Source organism: Malaya genurostris, chromosome 3 (assembly GCF_030247185.1).
Source record: "Malaya genurostris strain Urasoe2022 chromosome 3, Malgen_1.1, whole genome shotgun sequence".
NCBI lineage: Eukaryota > Metazoa > Arthropoda > Insecta > Diptera > Culicidae > Malaya > Malaya genurostris.
In genome coordinates, this window is record NC_080572.1 from 197,252,254 (window position 1) to 197,272,395 (window position 20,142).

At 37.8% G+C, this 20,142-nt stretch overlaps 1 protein-coding gene across 1 annotated transcript in view; it reads right to left on the reverse strand.

Moving 5' to 3' along the window:
• Nucleotides 1–19,420, reverse strand: part of LOC131439297 (ubiquitin-conjugating enzyme E2 W) — a 137,664-nt gene extending 118,244 nt beyond the window's left edge. Inside the window, exon 1 of the mRNA XM_058610156.1 lies at nucleotides 19,102–19,420. Within this exon, the coding sequence (XP_058466139.1) occupies nucleotides 19,102–19,149 (48 nt within the window). The 5' untranslated portion in view covers nucleotides 19,150–19,420. The remainder of the gene's footprint in view (nucleotides 1–19,101) is intronic.
• Nucleotides 19,421–20,142: the final 722 nt, after the last annotated feature.

Below are 20,142 nucleotides of genomic sequence, written 5' to 3' on the forward strand. Positions count from 1 at the left end.
AGTCTACCTTGGGTACGCAAGGAATTTATTAGTTGAGATCTGACATCACGATATTCCACGCATGTCCAAACGACATGATCAATATCGCGATAGCCTTTGCCACAAGCACAATGATTAGTTTCGGAAAGTCCAATTCGAAGGAGATGTGCATCTAACGTGTAGTGATTGGACATGAGTCTGGACATCACACGAATGAAATCCCTACTCACATCCAGTCCCCTGAACCATGCCTTTGTCGATATTTTCGGAATAATTGAGTGCATCCACCGTCCCAGATCATCTCTATCCCAAGAAGCTTGCCAGCTGGCAAGTGTTCTTTGGCGAGTCGCGCTATAAAATTCGTTGAAAGCAATCGGTCGCTCATAAATTTCACCTTCAATAGCACCACGTTTGGCCAAACTATCGGCTCTTTCATTGCCTGGAATGGAGCAATGAGCCGGGACCCAAACTATTGTTATTTGGTAATTATTATTCAATATGTCGTTCAGACACTGTTTTATTTTGCCCAAGAAAAACGGTTCATTTTTGCCAGCAGCGTTTGAGCGAATGGCTTCAATTGCACTCAGACTATCTGTGAAGAGGAAATAATGGTTTGGAGATAATGTGACGATTACATTCAAGCTATAATGAACTGCTGCTAACTCTGCTATATAAACAGATGCAGGTTCTTGAAGCTTGAATGAGGCGGAAACATTACTGTTGAACATACCAAACCCTGTCGCTTCTTCAATTCGCGATCCGTCCGTGTAAAACATTTTCTCAGAGTCAATATGCCTGAACTTACTTGAAAATATTTTTGGGATTTCCATAGAGCGTAGGTGATCCGGGATTCCACGCACTTCACGCTGCATGGATGTGTCGAAAAATAAAGTTGAGTCAGGGACATTTAGGAGGCTGACATGGATAGGAATATATCTTGAAGGGTTGATTTCCTGTGACATATGGTTAAAATATACTGTCATGAATCTTGTTTGAGATTGAAGCTCAACTAGCCTTTCGAAGTTATTAATAATTAGGGGATTCAGTACCTCGCATCTTATTAGCAGTCGCGACGAAAGCTCCCAAAAACGATCCTTCAATGGAAGAACTCCCGCCAGAACTTCAAGACTCATTGTATGTGTCGAATGCATGCAGCCTAAAGCAATTCGCAAACAACGATACTGAATTCGCTCCAGTTTGATAATATGAGAATTTGCAGCGGAACGAAAGCAAACGCATCCATATTCCATCACTGAAAGTATCGTTGTCTGATACAATTTTATTAGATCTTGCGGATGAGCACCCCACCAAGACCCTGTTATTGTTCGAAGAAAATTTACTCTTTGTTGGCATTTTGTAATCAGAAACCTTATGTGTCCTCCCCACGTGCATTTGGAATCAAACCACACCCCGAGGTATTTGAAAGTCAAAACCTGTTGGATTATTCTTCCCATCATATGAAGCTGAAGTTGCGCGGGATCATGCTTTCTTGAAAAGACGACTAACTCTGTTTTCTCCGCAGAGAATTCGATACCCAGATGAACAGCCCAAACGGACAATTTATCTAAGGTATCTTGCAATGGTTTTTGTAGATCAATAGCTTTGGATCCAGTAACTGAAACCACGCCATCATCTGCCAATTGCCTTAGTGTACATGGGGTTACGAGACAGCTGTCAATGTCGTTTACATAGAAATTATACAGGAGCGGACTGAGGCATGAGCCTTGCGGGAGACCCATGTAGCTAATTCTGAATGTTGCCAAATCGCCATGTGAAAATTGCATGCGTTTCTCTGACAAAAGGTTGTGCAAATAATTATTTATAACCGCTGGAAGTCCATGTTGGTGGAGCTTGTCTGAAAGAACATTAATGGAAACTGAATCAAATGCTCCTTTAATGTCTAAAAATACAGAGGCCATTTGTTGTTTTTGAGCAAAGGCAATTTGGATGTCAGACGAAAGCAATGCAAGGCAATCATTCGTCCCTTTATTTCTTCGGAAGCCAAATTGAGTATCTGATAACAAACCTTTCGTCTCGACCCAAGTGTCGAGACGTCGAAGAATAATTTTTTCGAACAATTTTCTGATGCAGGACAACATTGCAATAGGTCTATATGAGTTGTGATTGGAAGCTGGTTTCCCCGGCTTTTGAATGGCGATAACTTTCACTTGTCTCCAGTCAGGTGGAACAATATTTTGCTCAAGAAACTTGTTGAACAATTCCAACAAACGTCTTTTTGCGAGGTCGGGCAGATTCTTCACCAAATTGAATTTAATTCTGTCCAACCCAGGAGCGTTATTGTTACAAGACATGAGTGCTATGGAAAATTCCATCATTGAAAAGGGGCTATCAATGGAATCATCATTTGAAGAAGACTCCCTAATATAATGCTATGCGTAGGAACAGAATCTGGACAAACTTTCCTCGCAAAATCAAATATCCATCGATTCGAGTACTCCTCACTCTCATTTCCTACGTTACGATTCCTCATTCGTTTGGCCGTATTCCAAAGAGTGCTCATTGAGGTTTCTCTTGACAAACCTTCCACAAAATGTCTCCAATAGCTGCATTTCTTGACCCGAAGTATGTTCTTGTACTTGGTTTCTAAAACCAAGAATTTTTCAAAATTCTGAGGAGTTCCTCCTCCTCGTTTTAAAAACGTCTTTAAAGCATTTTGTTTCGCGTGTTTAGCATCTGAGCACTCTTTGTCCCACCAAGGATTTGGAGGTCTTCTGTTAGACGATGGACCAAGAAATCGTTTGGTTTGTGCTTGTTCAGCGGCCTCCAGTATCGAACAAACGAGGAAGTCATTCTTCAAGTGGGGGGAGCTCTTCCATGGAATTTAAGATTCTTGACATATTACTTTGGAATTTAATCCAGTCAATATTTTTTGTCAAATCATATGGAATATTAACTGAATTAGCAATACATTTGTTACTGCTAATTGAGATGATGATTGGTAAATGATCGCTACCGTGTAAATCAGGAAATACTTTCCAGGTGCAATCTAGTCGAATTGAAGTCGAGCAAAGAGATAAATCTAATGCACTTGGACGTGCAGGAGGTCTTGGAATCCGTGTCATGCTACCCATATTCAATAATGTCATATTGAAATTGTCGCAAATATTATATATTAAAGATGATCTGCTATCATTGTAAACGGAACCCCACATCATTCCGTGCGAATTAAAATCTCCTAAAATCAAACGTGGAGCAGGAAGGGCTTCGACCATTTCATTAAGCTGTCGTTGTCCAACTTGAGCTCTTGGAGGAATATATACCGAAGCAATGCAAATGTCCTTTCCTTTAATGTTTATTTGACAAGCAACAACTTCTATACTAGAAGTCGAAGGAATGTTTAATCTATAAAAGGAATAACATTTCTTAATTCCTAAAAGCACTCCACCATACGGAGAGTCTCTATCGAGACGTATAATGTTAAAGTCATTAAAATTTAAGGCTATGTCTGATGTAAGCCATGTTTCGCACAAAGCAAATACATCACATTTTTGACTATGCAACAAAACTTTAAATGAATCAAGTTTTGGCATGATGCTTCGACAATTCCACTGCAGGACAGTGATTGAATCATTTGCGGCGGATGATAATTTATCCATCAAATGATACAAAACCTGAAAGAACTGGCCATTGAGCTGATAACTGTTTCAAAAAAGTTCTAGCTATTGGAAGGAATGCCGTTATGATGGTCTTTAGTGGTTCAGAAATATTGAATGCTGCAAAAATCCATTCTACAATTTCCGAAAACTTCAGTAATCCTGATGGTGGCTGTGAAACGGAGCCCACTGGATTATTGTCTTTTCTTGTGCTAGTTCCTGGATTGGTTTGTGAATTTGACAAACCAGGAGGCACAGTTTTTGGTTTTAAATTTGATTTTTTAGATTTAACACGGGGATCTTTTTTTGAAGGTGTAATTTTAGGTGTCTTTTTTGGTATTTTGTGGTTTGTTAATCTCCTCTTAACAGACCCTTGAGGAGTGACAAACGAGGTATCTTCACTATTTCCGTCAGAGTCAGATTCCTTTAGTTCCGCCAGATTTGAAAAACCGTTTTCGGATTCCAAAGGTGGGACATAAATAATAGTTTTGAGCATTTCCGCATATGTGCGCTTAGACCGTGCTTTTAAAGAAAGCTTCATTTTGTCCTTACGCAATTTAAATGCAGCGCATACTGAAAGATCATCATGAGGACTTTCTCCACAATAAACACATTTTTCAATATCTTTATCGCAAAGATTATCCTTATGAGGCTCTTGACATTTTGTACATTTCGACTTATTACTACAGTAAGTAGCTGTGTGGCCAAATTTTTTGCAGTTCGTGCAATTCATAACATTTGGTATGAAAAGCCGAACAGGAAGGCGAACTCTATCGATGTGGACATGGCTAGGCAAGGCAGATCCAGCGAATGTTACTCGATACGAATCTGAAGGTCGATAAGTTTTGTTTCCTTCTTCGAAAGATGCTGAGTACAATTGCTTGCACTCAAGTATTCTTACTCCCTCAAGCATAGAGTTTTTAAAACGTCCAACTCCATGCTCAAGCAACTCTTTAACCGAAAGACCCGCTTCGGTGATAACACCGTCTATTTCAACGTCTTTCGAAGGAATATATACGCGATATTCGCGGGTAAATAATTCACAAACAACAATCTCATTTGCCTGCTTCAAGGAATCGACTACAACGCGGATCTTGTCTTTATGGACTCTTACGATCTCTTTGGTAGCGGGAAATCGTGATGTCAATTCTTTAGATATATTGAATAAATTTAATGCCTTCATTTTACGCCGAAAATAGACTATCCATGGGCCCGCAGAAGTTTCATTGTAAAACTTCGTTCTCTGCGAGTTAGGAACCGTTAAATTTTCGCCTGGTGGCAGAGATGGATCTCCTGGATTCTCATCCATTACATAAATATGTTTAAATAATTGTTCTCAACTGAATTATATAAACGAGAATATTCTTTGAAGTGAAAGAAAATAAAATTATAGATCTCGCTATATAGTCGCTTTCTGCTTTCCACAGGTACTCGGCATGAAGCTCGCTCCAACTATTTTAAATTTGCTGTCTTCTATCTCCGTTGCTCTGCCGTCGTGGTCTTCGCTGAGCTTGGTCTGTACGCTGTCTGTACCTGGCCTTAGATACAGCGTTGTAGCTCTTGTTGACGATGAGTTGTGATGCTTCTTGTGTAGCACCACACGATAATGCTTCGTTTTGTCCACCGCAACCGGTACTGTACACCATACGAAATGATACCTGGTGGTTGTCTTTGTGGCTTTGCGCTGATGCGCCGTAGCACCTCTGTGCCTTAGCACCTCTGTGCCTTAGCACCTCTGTGCCTTAGCACCTCTGTGCCTTTACACCCCTTCGTCTCCGCACCTCTGTGTCTGAGCACTTCTATGCGTTCGCACCTCTGTGTCTCTTCACCTCTGTGCGTATGAGTGGGATGGTCTTCTTCGATTGCTTCCAAGTCGGGAACGCCCCGAATATTGGCTGTACACCAGCTTTTGCTGCGTTTGCAATAGGAGCAGGCGAGTTTTGTTTACCTGCAGCTAAAGTTGCCTTGACTCGGTGATAGCCGTTAACTCACAAGCCAGTAACAAAACCTGTCTGCTTGAACGCTTTTTACTGAATGGTATAAACGAGTATCAAAGAGGATAATTCATACGGCGCGTTTGCCTTTCTCGTATTTTTAAAGCTCATAGCTCAGTGATCTGTGAAAGGATTTATATAATCTAACTACCAATAGAATCGAAATTTTTCAACTTAAACGTGTATAGCAAAAGCATTGAAGTATTTCAATAGTACACTATTGAAAAACCTGTCTCATTGGATCCATGTCAACACCAGCCAATCAGAACGCGTTCTAAGAAGAGAACAAAATATCTGCTGCTGTACAACAAATCGTCCGGGAAAAATGTTCCGAAAAGTGGTGAATATCGCAGTGAGTTCCTCAATTTGGTCCTTGTGAATGCTAGAAACGAATCCCTACAACATATTGATAGTTTCTTTCAATGAATTATGCAAATCCGAAATGAAATAATCGACATTAAAATTCTGTATGCGGCTATTTTTATAGCCGTTAGGACCGCCCATTAGTGAAAAAGCTACAAACGAAATCAGATAGAAACAAGCCTCTCAACAAAACTTGAATCAGTTTGGATTGTATCGCCACTGCGAGCAGATGTGTTTTGTGTCGTCTGCACAACTAGTTTCGCTTTCGACAAGAGCGATTACGTCACAGCTGCCAGTCATTAGCATTGGGAAAAAACAACGGTGGAGAGCATTACACAATATCAGCCGTTCTAATGGCTCTAAAATTTTTCTAAAGAACTATTAGGATTTGTTGTTCGCAAATGGTAGGGAAATATCCTCGGTTTACTGCAAATCAAGAACAGTTTGCTTAGATTTGTGCACTTTTCGCTGTGTGAAATTCACAGTAATCGAGAACAAGTGAAGCCTTTTTTCGCGAAAAATGTTGACCTTTCTGAATGCTAGAAACGAGTCCCTTCAGCATATTGATAGTTTGTTTCAATAAATTATGCAAATCTGAAATGAAATAATCAACATTAAAATTCTGAATGCGGCTATTTTTATAGCCGTTAGGACCGCCTATTAGTGTAAAAGCTACAAACGAAATCAGGTAGAAACAAGCCTCTCAACAAAAAGTGAAGCCTTCTTTGTTTTTGCGAAAAATGTGCAATCGGGAATGCTTGCATAATTCATACAATTGATCAACTAATTGATATTCGGAAGTGTTAAGGAACATGTCAGTTGTTTTCGTATTCACGACATCCAGTTATGTCTCTGACATTACCCACCCGCCTTTTTCATCTATAGAATGAAATTGATGTGTAACAGCAAGACACAAGACAAATAAAAAATCCCAAAACGCCCTACTAGCGAGCTATGGATAAACGGGGGACGGTTAAGAGTGGATAAGAGTTTTTGAAAAGAGTTCAGCCAGAAGCTAGGGCAGTATCTGAATCTCTCTTGGGTTGTGTGCAGTATCACACACAAGTTCCGCACTATTCTGTCTGCTGCGTTCTGGGACGTATTCTACACATGTTCTAGAGCAGCGTAGTTGGTAGAGCGTCTCTTCGGAAAGGAGAAGAGTCCTTCCTCTGAGCGATACTTTTTCGCAAAAAGTTCATGCATTTGTCAACTTTTATCTCCGTCTGTTGCTTTTCAGTAGTGATGTGTAGGAAGTTGAGTTCAAGACTGCTTTATGTTTTAATACTAAACCAAAAGTGCACAGTGGTCCGAAACTGTTTTAATCCAGCTAGTGGTGTAATGATGCCTTTCTCATTTTCACATTTTCCTGTATATTACAGCAGAAATTCCCCGAAATACTACAATTTGAAAAGTTAAGAAAATACTTTTGAAGATTTCTGTTTCATAATACTACTACATTGATACACTACCTTTGAATTTAAGTTAATGAAAATCCATTCAATCATATGTGAGAAAGTGAAGTGAGCTCCATTTTATCATACTTAAATATTATTACCGGTACTTCCGGAACCTAAAGCTGGATATCAGCATAGTGACATTCGGTTCATTCTGGAACCGGAAGTCGGATCCAAATGAAAAGTGAGGTACACATAATAACAATAACAGTACTAGCCCGTTTAACCCTTTTTACCCCAATTTATTTTATTATTTGTATCTCTGGGTGAACTTTCTTTGGTTCGTTTTGAACCAAAAATGCAACTTATGAAATGAATTGGGGTAAAACGATATAACAAGATTCGTGCGGTCATTGACTCTATTTGTAATCCTATTTTTAGATCTTCCTTCGTAATATCAATCGATTTTAATCAACCGATTTTAATTAGCCTCCTATCGGAATGCGAAAGAAAGTTCACCCAGAGATACAACTTATAAAATGAATTGGGGTAAACAGGGTTAAACGGGCTAGTACTGTCATTCTCATTATGTGTGTTTGGATCACTGGTTTTCTACGTAATCGAAACCAATATTAATAGGTCATATTGGATCTGCTTCGGAATTGCAAATCTGAACTTAACATAAAACTACAAGGAACAAGTTTGTTATGCGGCTTTTTTACGAGGATTTTCGAAACTACGCTGTTTTATATGCGGATTCCAGAAGTTACGCGGAGCGTATCTCCCGCGTAACAAAAGACCTGTGTATTAAGAACCTACATCGAACACGCGAACCCGAACTCTGTTTGCCTTGATTTGTGTTTGTTTTGTATCCGACGAAATTATTGAAATTACATAATAGCCCAAATATATGCAATTATAACTACGTGCATACTAGCGTAGCGGATTTCGATATTTAAGCTTCTTTTCGCCAAGCTTGTATTCAAGTTTTGCATGCATGCAGTTATTTTATAGTGTTCAGTTCTCTACTATTACTACCATTCTGCGATTTCGATAATAAATCGAGTTCATCTTATTTAAATTAGAAATTAATCTTAAGCACTTAAAATTTACCCTGAGATTCATGCAAAGCAACATTAAAAATCATTTCATCCAAAGTCGCATGACACAAGATCAAAGCAAACCAATTGAAGCTTCAAATCGTTTTATGGCACTTTTTGTCTTTCTGTCTAGCAACAACCTACCTCTAGCATGCTACACGTAGGACTGAAACGTTAGCTATAATTTTGCTTATATTTGTAGTAGAGATCGGGTATCGGGTATTTTGCCCGAAACCCGACCCGTACCCGTACCCGACGGGTTTTTGGTCGGGTACGGGTAAAAATTTTTATTTTCAATCAGATACGGGTCGGGTACGGGTAAAAAAATTTACTGCTTACTCGAGTACGGGTCGGGTCGGGTAAAAAAATTTACTACTCACACGGGTACGGGTCGGGTACGGGTAAATTTTTTTTCTGATCGATTACCCGACCATTTGTACTTCACATAAATATGTTTACACGTTGACGAGAATTTTTTATTGCAAAACAGTTGTTCCGAAAAATAAACAATTTGATTCAAGGGTTTTGACATTCGCGCCTAGAACCAGACCTGAAAACTGGCATCTTTTTCCAGAAAAAAACATATTTTCTTCATTTAAAAAAAACGATCAATCATAGTTACGTGAAAAGTTATGTGAATATTTTCCACCCTACTTTTTTATAACATATTTAATAAGACACACTGCCTTAGCTCTAAGATGTTGCGGTCAGACCCTACTTTCCACGTAGGTTTTAATGGACTGCCATTTTAAAGCTGTTTAATGCACAATCCAGTAAAAATTATTTGATTAATATATAAAATGTAGTGTAGTACTCATATCACATTCAGATATCAGAAAATTGTTATTTTAAATATGGATGGAGATTTTCAAAATTTATATATAAATCATTAGGATTCTAACCATAAAAACATGAACATTTATTTCAGAAAATCTGCATAGAAATTCTTCTTATTCTTCACTTCTGGGTGGTGTCACCTCACTTGAAATGACACCGATTGATGGCACAGCAAGTTGAGCTATATTGCCAGTTCGATGTCAACATTTCATAAGGGTACATAAACCAATGAGAGTTTCTCTTTGTTTACTTTCTCTTTTATGAATATCTCCTCAATTTTCACGTGTACCTACAAAGTATTCGTGTAGAATGAAAGATAATATCTCCATGTTTCCAACATTACCAAATATGTAACGAACGTTTGTATAATAACGCAGATATAGTCGAAAGAGAAAGTAAACAAAGAAAATCTGTCAATTGTTTTTAGGCCGTTTTGAAATGTTGACGTCGAGTTAATTTACGTTTCTTTTCACTGAAAATCTCGATGCGTGACAGTCGGGTGAAAATCTTTTCACGCGAAATGCTCAAATTTTCACCATGTTCACTCGTTGAGAGTTCCAAGGGAGGTGGAACAGAAGTTCAATGGCTGTAAAAACTACCAGCTCCCGTTAACATCGTTGGTGTGGGTTTGTGAGGCTTACAAAACGGGCATATTTGACAGATTAATTTAAATCAAAATCATAATTCATTTTGCTTTGTAGTAGAAAAAATGTAACCAAAAAAAATTTCTCACAAACGTTCAAACTACTTACACTTGAAGGACTCACAGTTCACCATTTTCAAAATTGAATTTTTCACACCGGGAATACACGTGAATTATTTGATGTTCGGTCAATTCACGTAAACGAACCGACGATACTCTATCAATTTTAGGGGATCACTCGGGTACGGGTTGGGTTCGGGTATAAGAATTTCTATACCCGACCATCTCTAATTTGTAGCTTCGCGTGCTTCCAACAGCTTCGCTTTTGCATCGATTGACCAATCAGAACGATGCTTTCCCATTGGTATATCGCTTACTCCTTCAAAATCGTCGTCTATGGCAGGGAAATCCGGTATGCCGGAGATTTTTAGCAGACAAAATATGACACTGGTAGTTATTAATCAAAATTTAAATCGTACATAATTGAACATACGTGTCTTGATACATTCAAATCGAAACTATCGAAAATCGAAATATTTCCAATCAAATGGCTGTACCATGTGAGAGAATAATTAGTTGGTTTATCAATCATCGGAAGAAGTTTCAATTTGCGGAAATGAGGTGATGTGGCTACTCTTTCGACAGTCGACTGTCTAGAGTTTAACGAATTTTGAAAAACACTCGTTTCGTACACCGCACTTTTTTGCAGAGATCGTTTTGTCATATTCAGATCTTCTCTTATCGCCACTAATACAATTCCTCTCCGGCGATACGCGCGGTCTCTAGAAACAACGGGTCGAACCAACATTTCTTTCCTTTTTCAGTAGCACAGCCTTTGGTGTATGGCGCATTTTCACTCATTCGGTCAATCGCAAACGGGCAACTACGGGCGGTCTACTTCGGCTCAGCCTAGCTCAGTCAGATCAAATTTTTTTTCGAAGTCAGATAGATAGGGAATAATGAACGAATACAAGTAAATTTGTGTTACTGGAATGCATATGAGTAAGTTTAATTTTAAGTTGACTAAACAGGTTATCATTAGTAGTTGCTTCAAAGAGCTTTGGAATGCTTGAAATATTGGAAATACAACTTAAGATAAAATTATTACATCAACATTCTTGCTAAAGACCCAAACGAGTTACAGAAAAAGATCATTTATCATGGGATGAAAACCCCACCATCGTGGGTCAATGACAGATGTTGACGCATAGCTTTGCAATGCCAAATATGCCCATTAGAGTTCTTTCTTCACTCAGCGCCTAATATTAGAACATACTATGAAAAAAAAAAAGTTAACTAACTGCTTGCGCGCTATGCTACAACTGGCAAACGAAGCATAAAGAAACTCGCGCAGATAAATTTGCATCAGTCCATTATTAATATTCTTGCCCAAGACGGCAGGCGACCGAGTCACATTCGCTACTCTCCATGCTTTAAGAGCATTTTTTTTGTTTCCAATGCAACTTTGGCCGTGGGTGTTATAAATAAAGCCATTAACCTTTCTCCATTCCTTATGAGTTGGATTTTTTTTTGCGCGCATCTTTACCGTGTATGATCCGTGTATGAGGTCTTCCTGATGCAGCAACCGACCGACATGCACGAGAAAAGCAATGTAGCGATTAATTGACAGATTGCAACGGTTTCTGATGGTTTGGACTTAATCATTAATCCCATCAATACCGCATGCAGCAGAAACGTGAATCATTTTCTTCGCCTGTCATCTCCGGTGGGAGCAGCTGTTAAAATTGGCATCCATAAATTAGTCTCAGCAGACTGTCGTCAGATTAAAGCAGAGTAATAAATGGTTTAGCGGCGAGGTTTTAAAAGCCCTAGAGGGATTTCTGTGCACCAGTAATCAACACGAACACGCAGTCAATTAATCCATTGTTGTTTCGTGAGAGACTGCTAGTAAAACTGTAATTTATTAAACAAGTTGGTAATTTGCTTATGAATGGTAACAATTATCGCCACCTCGGAGGCGAGAGCATGGCAGATGGAAAAAACTGTTGCTTAGGTCATATCAACACGGGGGTAGTAAAAGTATTCAACAACGTGTCAACTTGGCTAAATTTAGCAACACAAACCAAATTCGGCGAGCAACTACTTATCCACTGAGACGTCGCTTTTCTCATTACATCTTAGCTGCCATATGTTGGTCGTAGATTTAGCAGAAATGATACCGAATGACAGCTTCCTGATGTTTATTTTTAGAGTGACAGGCAGAAGGGCCCCGTGTGATTATCTTGTAGAAAGCCACCCAAGTGAACAGTAAAATAACGCCGCCAGTTGACAAATGAGAGCATTAAATTCATTTATTTATTGGCACATTGTTGGATGCTTCTTAAATTTGAAATCGTAGCAGAATTCTTCGAGAGAAAACAACTATGCATAATAAAACACAAGCGCATGATTTCATTCGAAGTAAATAAATAGTGGGTGGGTAATGACAGAGGAAGAACCGAAGTGAAGTGACGATTACGATTACTATTTATATTTCGGGAATAGACCAAGACCAAATATTTTTAAGTGGAAATGGCTTTATTGTTTTTCAAAGTACTCTCCATGATGATCGATACACTTTTGCATGCGTTCGGACCAATCAGAATAGCATGGTTTTTTAATGCTTCAACAGCATCTTCTGTCGTCGAAAATAGTTGACCACGCAATCATTGGGTGCCAAGACAGGACTGTACGGTGGATGACCAATCAAATCGACGTTTTGGCCGGTCAAAAATGTGCTGGTTTGAGCTAATGTGTGAGAGCTCGCATCGTCATGATGTTTTTTTTTTTAAATCGACTTTCTGGGATTGGGAGATAACACTAAATCTCGACGTTTCATGCAATTTTAAGATTTCTTGACATCAATAAAAATTTTCGATGACGGAAATTTCATGTACACCCCTATGGTGCTTTTTCAAGATCGAAAATTTTCAAACTTTAACCGCTGGGCAGCACCCCTTACCCATGTCCGATTCAGCTGAATTTTTCATGAGGACTTTTTTCAAGGTGCTTAAATATTTGAACAATAGCGCTTTACGAAATTAGAAGTGATCCCAAAATATTGGCACCTTATATACACGAAAGCGGTAAAAAACAACGTGTTTTGTCGGTTACGTCACTTATACCATTATATCTCCGGAACCAAAAGTCACAGCCATTTGATATTTGAACTTGATCAATGGCCCGACAGTAGCTTTCGAACGAGCATAGGTTTGTTAAAATCGGTTCAGCCATCTCTGAGAAAATTGAGCGTGTATAACAGATCGGCTGAAAAGTTCGTATTGTTTCTATGAGAGGGCGCCACTAGAATTAAATCCATGCCATTTTCAGTTAGTACCAACCTTCAAAAGATACGTGTATAAATTTGACAGCTGTCTGATTATTAGTTTGTGAGATATTGCATTTTTAGTGAAGCTACTTTTGTTATTGTGAAAAAAATGGAAAAAAAGGAATTTCGTGTGTTGATGAAACACTACTTTTTGATGAAAAAAAGTGCCGCCAATACCAAAAAATGGCTTGATGAGTGTTATCCAGACTCTGCACCGGGCGAAGTAACAATTTGTAAGTGGTTTGCAAAATTTCGTACTGGTCATATGAGCACCGAAGACGATGAACGCAGTGGACGTCCAAAAGAGGCTGTTACCGATGAAAACGTGAAAAAAATCCACAAAATGATTTTCAATGACCGTAAAGTGAAGTTGATCGAGATAACTGACACCCTAAAGATATCAAAGAAACATGTTGGACATATTATTCACGAATATTTGGATATGAGAAAGCTTTGTGCAAAATGGGTGCCGCGTGAGCTCACAATCGATCAAAAACAACAACGAATTGATGATTCTGAGCAGTGTTTGGAGCTGTTATATCGAAATATAACCGATTTTTTCGTCGATATATAACAATGGACGAAACATGGCTCCATTACTTCACTCCGGAGTCCAATCGACAGTCAGCTGAGTGGGCTGCACGCGATGAACCGAACCCAAAGCGTGGAAAGACTCAACAATCGGCCGGTAAGGTTATGGCGTCTGTATTTTGGGATTCGCATGGTATAATTTTCATCGACTACCTTGAAAAGGGAAAACCCATCAACAGTGACTATTATATAGCGTTATTAGAGCGTTTGAAGGACGAAATTTCAAAAAAACGGCACAATGCACCGTGTCACAAGTCGATGAAAACCATTCTGAAATTCAACGAATTGGGCTTCGAATTGCTCCCTCATCCACCGTATTCTCCAGATTTGGCCCCCAGTGACTTTTTCCTGTTCTCAGACCTCAAGAGAATTCTCGCTGGTAAAAAATTTAGAAGCAATGAAGAGGTAATCGCTGAAACTGAGACCTACTTTGAGGCAAAGGACAAATCGTACTACAAAAATGGTATCGAAAAGTTGGAAGATCGCTATAATCGCTGTATCGCCTCTGATGGCAATTATGTTAAATAATAAAAACGAATGTTGGCAAAAAAATGTGTGTTTCTATTAAACGATACGAACTTTTCAGCCGAACTCTTATATATCTTCGAAAAGTACCCACACACACAGACTTTTTCCAATCTCGTCGAACTGAGTCGAATGGTATATAACACTATGGGTCTCCGAGGTTTCGTTCAAAAGTCGGGTTTTCCAGCAATTCTAATACCTTTCTAAAGAGAAAGGCAAAACATAGCGTTCAATAGAGACATTCTTCAAATAACTGTCAAAACTCTTAAGAATTCGGCTCATTAGTGTGCTAGTTATTGTGCATTCAGGTGACGCTACTTTTGGAAAATTAAAAACATTGAAGAAAACCTATTCTCAATCCACCTAGGGGTGTGATAATGCCTTTGTCTTGTTACTCATATACTCATAAATATTACTAAAAGATTCTCCAAGCAACTTTTCATTGAATTTTGGATAAAAACAAGAGTCAAATCAGTTCCGTTGTCAGAGTTTTTGACCACTATTTCCGGTACTTCCGGAATCAGAAACCGAGAATCGATATTGCCGAACTAGGTTCGATTGGCTTATACAACGTTTTCCAATCCGGGGAAATCGTGCTGCCAACTGAACTATTGTGGTTCTGATGAAGCACAGCACAAATTAACTCCAAAAATTCTAAATCGATTTATATACACACTTAAGGGCTGAGGACAGTACCGTGAAGTGGTAGGTTTTTCGCTATTTTCCTGTTTCAAATTATATTTTCTTCATTCAGGGGTTAGCCAAATTTTGTGCTAGGGCACATAACCGATTTTGATATGTTTACGTTTCGTCTTTGACTCATCAGTATTTTCTTGGAAACGGTGCAGAATATAGAAAAAAACCCACCTGACAATGTCTTCGAACTTTAGTTAAGAATATTCTGTGAAATTTTCAGAATGATTCATTGAGTTTAGCGGTCGTGTTGTATTTTTTCTGACTGAAGAACTGCTGAAAATTGGAACGCTCAGAAATACATACCTCTACTTGTTCATCAAATATCTCGGCTTTCAAGGCTTGTATCATAAATCTACCGTGATAAAGTCTAGATAATTTAGTTTAGATGCGATTAGTACATAAAAACATATATGTTATCGCGATAAAAATAAAGTCTTGTATTTTTCTGTGAAACAAAGTCAGTTTCAATGCATCCGCCATTTTTTTCGCTTTGGTTTCCTGATAGCATTCTGAAAATTGGCTCGACAAGGCTGCCAAACACACAGATGTTTCATTGTATATAAACACATTTTTTGTTTCGCAATATTTTTTCATTGTTCATTGGAATCTATGTACAGTTTGCACATATACGAGAGAGTACAAGAGAAATACGATGCGCAAAGGGAATTGAGCGAGCCACGTGGTCGATTTAAAACTCAATACGCGACCCTCTGTCCTCAGACCTTAAAACCGATTCTCGAGCTCGGCATATTGAAATGCTGAATTAGATCGGCATTTTGCTGATTATTCAGTAAATCACATCACAATACATCGAAGGTTTTTGCACATCAATTGATAATCACATCGAGATTGTTTCAATTCTTTCTTTGCTTAGTAGATTCAAATGAACATAATAAAACACCCTCTTTCTCCTACCTTTCCTCCTGTGACTTATTTTTCATTCAATAATAAAGAAAAATTCATTCCACGTTCGATTACTGATGACTCGGCAATATGCTATGGGGTAAAATGATTGAATCATGCCTGATCGCTTTTGCCGAACTAACAGTAAAATCTCAATCAAATGAAATTGGTTATGTGCACCTAGCATAAATTAGGGGGTGAAAACCTTTTACCTCTTAAACTTACCACAATCTGTACGGCTAGCAAGCCGAAACTGGTTTCGTTCGGGACGTCAGTTTTGATATTACACTTAGTTGTAATATCAAAAAAGTGTTTTGCAAGTAGCATTAACTTTACGTCTGCCTAGCGGTTTATGTTGAACCATCAAGTCGGAGGTAGCAGTTCAACATAAACTGCTACGCACTGATGAGTCTAAGACGAAACGTAAAATCAAAAAAAAGTAAAATCTCGCTAATTAACAGTTAATAATGTTAGGATTGCCGAGATTCTCAGTAATTATGCATTTTGCCGAGACGATTACCGAGCAGCTGTGCAAATCTCGGTATTTTTTTCTGAGATTCAGCAGAATATAGCTTGTCAACTTAGATGGCTCAACCGATCTTCACAAACTAATGCCGTTTTTCATTGAAAAACACTGATGACGTGGATTACTCTGGAGCTATGGAGTAAAATTTGCAAAAAAAAAGAAAATATGCGTACTAATTTTTCTCAGAGATGGCATGACCGATTTTTACAAATTTAGATTTAAATGAATGTTCTTCTGATACTTCACCAAACTTATGAAGTTCTCTGAATCCGACTTCCGGTTCCGGAATTATAGGGTGATTAGTGTGAAAATTCTAGCACAAAAAATGAGCGAAGCTTCCGAACCATCAAATAATTTGGACAGATGCTAAGTTTACTAGGACAAATTACGCAATATGTTAATCAGCGCTACAAAGTTTGCATTGAAAGCTGTGAAAATATTATTTTCTGCGCAAAACCAATTGTGGCCATTTACGCCCAGGTCTTCCCTGCATGCAAACAATAAATGGATTTGTCACATTTTCTTCTTTTTATCATGATTTTGTTTCATTATTTATTTTTGTTCAAAGTGCGTCGCAACAATTTTGCTAAATTTTGTTGATTGAAAACAAAACAAAATTGTCTCCACCAAAAACAAAGAATACACTAAATCAAAATCATCGTCAAATATATCCATTTCTTTTCAAAATAACAGTATTTTTAGTAGAAATTGTTCGATGATTAATTCGTGCATTGTTTTCAGTTTATATTAAAATTAGAAATATCTTAAAAAAGGGAAATAAGAAAAACTATTGAGATTATGAGAATTAGCTATCTGATAGTAATTTTTTTTGTTTTTATTAATTATTGTCAGATAAAATGCGTACTGCAAAATGTACTGTTTTTTTTTCAAAATCGACGAACTGTATTTCTTTGATTTTAACGCAGAATGTACTGTTTTTCGTCAAAAAAGATATACTAGCGTTTGCTATAATTATTGCTTCCGCCTGCGGTGAAGCTCGTACTGAAAGTGAAATTTTACCGCACTGACTGTGATAAGAATTCTGTGTGCAAAAGGATCTTCAACTGCTCAAATTCATTGTGCCTAGTTAAAGGACCTACTGTAATGAATGCAGGAAATGTTAGGCGATGCTGTCGTGAACTTAGCTTGCCCAATATTCAATTTTTCTAAGACCATCGTGATTTCCTCAACATATTTTTAAGCTATTCATTTCAACAACTAATTCTTCTAATGAGAAAACTTAGAATGTAACACTAGTAGCCATTAAACAGTATCTAATCAATACCACACACAGTATCTAATCAATGAAGCAACACAGAAAATCGGTTCTACAGAAAATCACGGAAAACTAAAAGAAAATCAAAAAATAGCGATGGATGAGTAAATACTCAAAATGTTCTTGGAGAATCATGAACTAATAACTAAAAATGAAATAAAACAATCTCCTAAATTCATTCATTCATACAATGCGAAAATGATATCACTTTCGTTAAGTAATATGATTTATATACGAAGCATGAATACATGTGTTGACCTTGTTATAAGTAAGCAATTTCAATATCATCGTCATCGGCATCATTATTATCAATCAGCTTCATACGCAGCTGTCATTGTCGATAATGCATCGACATTGCAGCAACTGCAATTGAACGATCTATGGCACTCGACACACAGGGGGGTTCTTGATTTCAAATCTAATCTATCAAAGATTCTATTTAAGATGTTTTATTGAAAGCTTGTTTCTTGATTCATTTCATGCTGGTCTTTCTCTGATGAAATATCTCGTATGCAAAAAAAAAACGTTCACATGCATCTTAAAATTGAATTCAGCCTTTGCTTTTCAATAACTCAACCCATCTTTCCAAACGCGACACTCAGATACTAAATATACATAAAACTTTTACACTACTTCATTTACTGGCTAGGCAGACTATGCAACCAATTTTCAGCAAATAATTCAATTGCATAACCAACGATTTTATCCTACAATCGAAATCCTTTAAGGTGGATTTTCAAACGTAATGTCAGCTTTATGCGATTATTTTAAAATTCTCAAAAAAAAAATAGCGTAAGGCTTAATAAAATCATTCACACCAGAACTTGTTAAACAACGTACTGACTGAAGAATAATTAAAATCATACATTGATTGGTGTTAAGATGATTTTGGTTACTAAGACGTTTCTTGGACTTTCGTGAATCATCATGTGCAGCTAACACTTGACACTGTCCTTTCGATAAGTCCTAATGATTAGTCGGTATATCATCTGTGCTCGATCCACCCGCATAATTCAACTCGTATTTATTTTGCCTTCCCTTAACCGCTGTTGATGTAAATATGTCGATTTGTTTATGTAAATGTAAAGATAGCTGCCACCAATCTTATGAAGTGATAATCGATAATACAATGTTACAACGTTACAATTTATTTCTCTGATTTACTGTTCCATTTTAAAGGTCAATCTTGTTATTCTAGTTGATCTTTGGCAGTGTGCTGGTTAATGGTGACCATTCAGGCAGGAACGACCTTCGGTGTCAGGTTAATCCCTGGTATCCGAACTCGTGACAATCTAATCGAATTAGCAAAAATAGCCAGAGGAAATCACTTACCTCCGAAGGACTCATAGCCATTTTTCTGGAGTTGTCACTCTTGCTCATACACAATGTACACACGCAAGTTATTTGTAAACCTCCGTCCACTCGCTGCACGGACAGCCGCTAGAACACTTTTCTTAACTATGTTCCCGTTTATGCGGGTATTTGGAAGTACTAAGTACGCAAAAACACTAATCTCTCACGACACGAATGATACCGAATTTCATACACTAACTATTACTAAATTTTCGTCTTTGTTTGCATTGAATTGAATTCCCGACAGAATTTTTATTTTATTTTGTGTCATCTCCGCACACAGACGGATAAAAAGATAACAAAAGTGACAGCATGTGTTTGACACAATGAATACCGAGTTGCCAGTTCTGACCATGCGCAATATCATGCGTATGTTTGACCGTACGTTTGCAGTTTCTGGAAGTAAAAGCAAATACAAATTATTTTGTATTTGGTAAAAGATCTGTTTACTACACATTAGCAATAGGAGAATGGGTATTGATTTGCATCGTAGATTCAAACAAACATGAAGATGCGCAAGTACAAGAACACGGAGCAAAGTCAAACTAAATTTGAACTAAACAGACCAGAATTTGAATATTGGAACACAGAGAGCTTCAGCAAAGTTGTTTTATTCTATATTAATTGTTTTACTTCAAATCTAGGTATAATTAAATTTTACGCAGAGTTAATATTGCGTAATGAGCAAACCTACCCATTTTCACGCTGCCTACTTGGTCACGTACACCAATCGAATATTATACGGATATTACAGAAATTTTCTACCGCCTACTACTACCAACTACCGAACTCGTTTTGAATTTTAACCAAGAGTCGTACGGTAACATCACAGAGAACAGACATCGAAGTTAGTACAAACTTTTCAAAAAAAAAACTGTGTAAAGCATACAAGTAAAAATCTGTTAAAAATCACCGTCGCGCACGACTTTGCACGCATGAATTACCATTTTATGAAAGCTCGAACGCAAGAGCCCATATGGGATTACTAAGCTGCTCGAAGCGCCTCTACAGGAGAATTGT